This window comes from Triticum aestivum, chromosome 7B (assembly GCF_018294505.1).
Source record: "Triticum aestivum cultivar Chinese Spring chromosome 7B, IWGSC CS RefSeq v2.1, whole genome shotgun sequence".
NCBI classification, from domain to species: domain Eukaryota; kingdom Viridiplantae; phylum Streptophyta; class Magnoliopsida; order Poales; family Poaceae; genus Triticum; species Triticum aestivum.
The window spans coordinates 100584592-100590810 of NC_057813.1; the positions used below are offsets into that span (position 1 = coordinate 100584592).

Consider the following 6219-nt stretch of genomic DNA (forward strand, 5'->3'; position numbering starts at 1 on the left):
TATGTTGGAAATATGCCCTGGAGGCAATAATAAAATGGTTATTATTATATTTCCTTGTCTATGATAATTGTTTATTATCCATGCTAGAATTGTATTGATAGGAAACTCAGATACATGTGTGGATACATAGACAACACCATGTCCCTAGTAAGCCTCTAGTTGACTAGCTCGTTGATCAATAGATGGTTATGGTTTCCTGACCATGGACATCGGATGTCGTTGATAACGGAATCCAATCATTAGGAGAATGATGTGATGGACAAGACCCAATCCTAAGCCTAGCACAAGATCGTGTAGTTCGTATGCTAAAGCTTTTCTAAATGTCAAGTATCTTTTCCTTAGACCATGAGATTGTGCAACTTCCGGATACCGTAGGAATGCTTTGGGTGTACCAAACGTCACAACGTAACTGGGTGGCTATAAAGGTGCACTACAGGTATCTCCGAAAGTGTCTGTTGGGTTGGCACGAATCGAGACTGAGATTTGTCACTCCGTGTGACGGAGAGGTATCTCTGGGCCCACTCAGTAGGACATCATCATAATGTGCACAATGTGATCAAGGAGTTGATCACGGGATGATGTGTTACGGAACGAGTAAAGAGACTTGCCGGTAACGAGATTGAACAAGGTATCGGGATACCAACGATCGAATCTTGGGCAAGTACTATACCGCTAGACAAAGGGAATTCTATACAGGATTGATTAAATCCTTGACATCGTGGTTCATCCAATGAGATCATCGTGGAACATGTGGGAGCCAACATGGGTATCCAGATCCCGCTGTTGGTTATTGGCCGGAGAGTTGTCTCGGTCATGTCTGCATGGTTCCCGAACCCGTAGGGTCTACACATTTAAGGTTCGATGACGCTAGGGTTATAGGGAATAGATATACGTGGTTACCGAATATTGTTCGGAGTCCTGGATGAGATCCCGGACGTTACGAGGAGTTCCAGAATGGTCCAGAGGTAAAGATTTATATATGAAAGTCCTGTTTTGGTCACCGGAAAAGTTTCGGGTGCTATCGGTAATGTACCGGGACCATCGGGAGGGTCCCAGGGGTCCACCAGGTGGGGCCATCGGCCCCAGAGGGCTGTGTGGGCCAAGTGTGGGAGGGGACCAGCCCCAGGTGGGCTGGTGCACCCCCCCACCAGGGCCCAAGGCGCCTAGGGTTGAAAACCCTAGGGGGAGGAGGCGCCTCCACCTTGCTTGGGGGGCAAGGCACCCCTCCTGGCCGCCGCCCCTCCCCTCTAGATGGGATCTGGAGGGGGCCGGCCCCCTCTCCCCTTCCCCTGTAAATAGTGGGGGCTTTGGGGCTGCCAATGACAAGAGTTTTCACCTCTCCTGGCGCAGCCCTACCCCTCTCCCTCCTCGTCTCTCGCAGTGCTTGGCGAAGCCCTGCTGGAGTGCCACGCTCCTCCATCACCACCACGCCGTTGTGCTGCTGCTGGACGGAGTCTTCCCCAACCTCTCCCTCTCTCCTTGGTGGATCAAGGCATGGGATACGTCACCGAGCTGCACGTGTGTTGAATGCGGAGGTGCCGTCCGTTCGGCACTAGGATCTTCGGTGATTTGGATCACGACGAGTACGACTCCCTCAACCCCGTTCTCTTGAACGCTTCCGCTTAGCGATCTACAAGGGTATGTAGATGCACTTCCCTTCCCCTCGTTGCTAGATTACTCCGTAGATTGATCTTGGTGATGCGTAGAAAATTTTGAATTTCTGCTACGTTCCCCAACATGGTATTCATACTTTTGCGGACCGATGGAATGCGGGATGCAGCGTCGCAAGAGCAGACCCGTAAAAAAGTATATTCCGCTAATATCTTTTTATACGGGTTCGTTTGGGGATCTGCCTCTGCGGCCGTCCGTGCCGATCCGCAAAGACGTTTTTCTGCAAACTGCAAATGCGTTTTGTGGGGTCTGCTAGAGTTGCTCTAAGAGACGCAGCGCAGGGCATGGTGTGCGGCCACCAGATTGCATCTAGGGAAATTCACATCCAACAACGAGGAGACGATGGGGGCATTAGGTTAGAGGATGGGTGGGAATCAGAGGATTGGTGACTAGGAAGCAACGCTAGAATTACAGGTAGATGTATTAAAAAAATCTTTGATTAGTACCCACGAACTCAGGGGAGATGATGGGCGGCGTTAGGTTAGAGGATGTGGGAATACGGTAGCAATGCAAGAAATTTAGATTAGATCTGAACTACTATAAAGGACCGGGTAAATCAACTATTTCTATTGTTTTATATTTGTATGATTAATATGAGTTAATCTACACCACTATAACTCGGACCTACGGATGAGCGGCTCGAGTCTCTCTTTCTCTCTCTCTCTCTCTCTCTCTCTATATATATATATATATATATATATATATATATATATATATATAACGTGGTAATTTCTATCTATACTTACATTAATTAGAGACTCCTTAAAAATTACCATGATAATCAGTAAATACGAGCCGCTCATCCGGTGAATCCTAGCATGGGAACAGAAGTGTCGCAACCGTAGCGTAGTGGGCATGCCGGAGTAGTCGGTTGCTTTGACTTGTGGTGGATATAGATATAGATATAGATATAGATATAGATAGAACTATAGATTTTGAAAATGCATTATTTTATATGGCCGCCCAACGCAGGCCACACCACCGATCCACCACAAGTCAAAGCAACCGACTACTCCAGCATGCTCACTATGCTACGGTTGCGGCACCTCTGTTCCCATGCTAGGATCCACATCCTCCATTTTCTAGAAATGCCCGCCAAAATCCAGAAATTCATTTTGGCTCTCGGGAGCACATTTCAAAAGTAATTTTTCAAATGTCAAAAAAAATCTAGAAATTTTTTGTGTGTGATCTTAGTCACATCCAAATGCTACCTGCAAATTTGGAGGCCAAATGGTTAAACATTTTTGCTTGTGCAAAAAACAAAAACAAAGCGAAGAACAAATGTCAACTCAATTTTGTTTTTTTACCGACGAAACACCGCTGCTCCTTTTTGCATGAAATTTGTCGAGCATGCTTGCAACACTAACATGAACGTCTATTAAAATTTTCAGATTTTTTAAATTTGTTTTACATTTTTTTGAATTTGTTGTTCATCCGGGAGCATATGCTCCCGGGAGCCAAAACGCCCCTCCGGCCAAAATCACGCTAGTACAATATTGGAACATGTTTTATCTTTCTTTCAAAAAGCAGTCCAGGAACAATAAATTCAAAGTTGATGCAAGACAATGTGGTCAAAGTCATTAACAAGCGGAATACAAAACAGAGACAACTACCACATAACCATTACAAGATAATTTATTTTTTGTGAAAAAACAAGATATGAATTTAACACCTATGATTAAGACAAAATCTTCCGCAACAAATAGACAACATGAAGTAGCATTTGATCTTCAGTTCTTTTTTATGGAGCACTTTAAGTAAACAAGGTGATTAATCTGGCCATTAAGATTCTTACATATGTTACATTTTACTGGTATGGCCAGGACTGATGAGTCATACAGGGGAATGTACCCACTGAAAGAAAAAAAAAGAAAGAAAAAATTGGTGAGGGGCAGCTTAACTTGCAGATGCAGTGCCTCCCAAACCCATGCAACAAAGGTAAACTAAAAGCGGGAACTAGATATAGGCGAGGGTTATTACATGCATGGAATACGATATAACCAAATTAGCTAACAAACTACTTAATTGAACATGCTGAAGCTTCTTGATAAATCAGTGCCAGCAGCAGCCGCTGATGTGGCAGTCTGTGACTGTGCTACACTCTTGCGCGCATCGCTGACGATGACGACGATGATGATCGCCGGCGCTTCCACTGCACCAAGCGGTGAAGGAACTCCATAACCTGACGGAAACAAGGAGAAATTAATACTATGTAAGTTAAATCACCGATGACTAGACTAAGACTAGACTAAGCAGGGATCTGCATCATGATATATGTATGTATATACACCTCAGTGGGGTCCTGAAGAGAGTAGGAGGCGTCGGTCTCCCTAGGGCACTTGGAGACAAGGATGCCCAGGCCATGACCTCTCTTTCTCAGCATCTAGTTGACATCAACAAAATCAAAAGATAAACAAGCAGCCAAAACAAATGAAATCACTAGGTTCGTAGCTAGTATGCATATATATGTACAAAACTAGAAATGAAATCAGTTGGACGCGACGTGTGTTAATTTAATCTGTGCACCTTGAAAGCATCCTCGTCAGTGCGGTCGTCCCCGAGGTACAGCGGCAGGACGTCGCTGCGTCCGTCGAATCCTAGAGACGACAGCAGCAGATTTTATATGCAACCCGTCATTTTATCCGACGAGGACGAAGACGACGCAGCAGGCAGGGTGGCGGTGGCACTTACCCAGAGATTGGAGCAAGAACTCCACGGCCTTGCCCTTGTCCCACATGATGGACGGCCGGATCTCCAGGACCTACGCCCAGTAGATTCAATATTCACAGGCTCAGTGAGCAAAATGTTAAATAACATGATTTATTAAGCGCTACTAGTAATTAACTCCATGATCGATCCATGGCCAATCAACCAACCTTTCTGCCTTCGTTGAGCCTGAGATCGGGGTAGTCCCGGAGCACCTCCTTGACTTGCTCGGCCAATGGACTCCATCTCTGCAGAGGGGATCGGAGCAGTTGAGATCGATGAGGATCTCTCTCATTAACTTAGAACCTTCTTGTTTGACTTGGATTGTTGCTGATTAATTTGATTGGTGAGCTCTCTGATTACCTTTTCATCTACGCATCGGAAGTGCACGGACAGGCAGAACTTGTTGTTCTCCACCCTGGCCCCCGGCGTGGTCTTGGTCTTCTCCACCAGAGCCTCGTAGACCTGGCACCCAAACCAAAAATAAAACGAAATTAGTACATGCGCCGTTGGTAAGTTCCTCATGGCTCAACTAACTAACAAAAGTCTCGTGTACCTCGGCGATGACCGGGAGGAACTCGCGAGCAGGTTGCAGGAGCACCTCCTCCGCCTGCAAATAGGGGGGAATAATTGATGGAATCAGGCACAAATGATTGGAGAGGAATGGGCCATGCATGGCGAGTTAGATTCTTGCGTGACGGGGAGATGCTGGAGAGAGATGGCTTACGTTGGAGCCTGGGCCCTTGATGTCCATGCCGTGGCTGCCCGCGTAGTAGAGCTCCGAGAGGCCCACGAAGTTGCACACCTTCTCCACGCACCGGCCGGTGACGATCGCCGCCGGGAAGTGCTGCGCAACGCCGCGCACCGCCTCCCGCATCTAGATCATTAAGGGCATGGTCGGCGATGTGAGCGTTGCTTGAAGTCGTTACTCGTTAGCTAGGCTGATTATCGCGGTCTCTTCTTACCTCGCCGCTGATGAACGCTGTGTCGGGGTCGGCGACGATGGGCGAGAGCGTGCCGTCGTAGTCCAGGAACACGACCACCTGCTTCCCCTTGGCGGCGGCCGCGATCTGCTCGAAGCTAGCCAGAGCCGACGGGTGCTTCCTCTGCACGCGCCAACCAAGAAAAAAGTAAACGTAAATCAATCATCAGTTCATCACAAATGGATGGAAAACATCAAACAGCCCGGCCGGCGCGCTCTCGCGGCAATGCGTGGGCACGCGCGCCTCGCCAAACCAGCCGGCAAACTCACAGTCCACGCGGCGTACTCGTCGACGGCTGGGGAGCGAGGCGGGGAAGACGCCCGCATGGCCTGGAAGACCCAGCTTGTGGCGCAGGGTGACCCGGCGCGGAACTCGTCGTCGACGGCGGAGCGGCGCCGCAGGGAGGTCGACGCGGCGCCGCGGCACGCGAAGATCGCGCGGTTGGAGGAGCCCGGCATGGCCGCGGCCGCCGCTATGCCGTCCATGTCCGGGCGGAGCACCACGTCCTGGTTCGCCATGGCGCACGCAAACAACCACACGTGTGCTCACGACACGCGCCTCCCGCTGCGTGAGAGTGGTGCCCAGTAGTGACAGTGGGGAATAGTTCACCGAGGACGAGGGGACCGGACCGGTTTTTCCTGGGTGAGGAAGCCAATGGCGAAGTGTCGGTACTTATAAAGGCGGAGCGGCGTTGGGTCGGCATCCATACTAGTGGAACTACCGCGTTTTTCTAACCGGAGTGGACATGTGTCGTTTTCTCATTCACAAACGTAGGGTGCACAATTATATGAACAGTTAACATTCTGAAAAATTAATTGACGACTCTAGATTAAGATTCAAGAATAACATTGTTGTTTTT

At 48.6% G+C, this 6219-nt stretch overlaps 1 protein-coding gene across 1 annotated transcript; it reads right to left on the bottom strand.

Annotated features, from left to right (window-relative positions):
• Positions 1-3388: 3388 nt before the first annotated feature.
• LOC123159156 (probable trehalose-phosphate phosphatase 8) lies at positions 3389-5990 on the bottom strand. The gene is made up of 10 exons (XM_044576981.1): positions 5630-5990; positions 5343-5483; positions 5105-5254; positions 4934-4987; positions 4741-4842; positions 4548-4625; positions 4363-4432; positions 4198-4268; positions 3962-4054; positions 3389-3853 (listed from the first exon to the last, which is right to left on the bottom strand). The coding sequence occupies exons 1-10, from the start codon at positions 5876-5878 to the stop codon at positions 3767-3769; spliced, it is 1095 nt and encodes a 364-aa protein (XP_044432916.1). The 5' UTR covers positions 5879-5990; the 3' UTR covers positions 3389-3766.
• Positions 5991-6219: the final 229 nt, after the last annotated feature.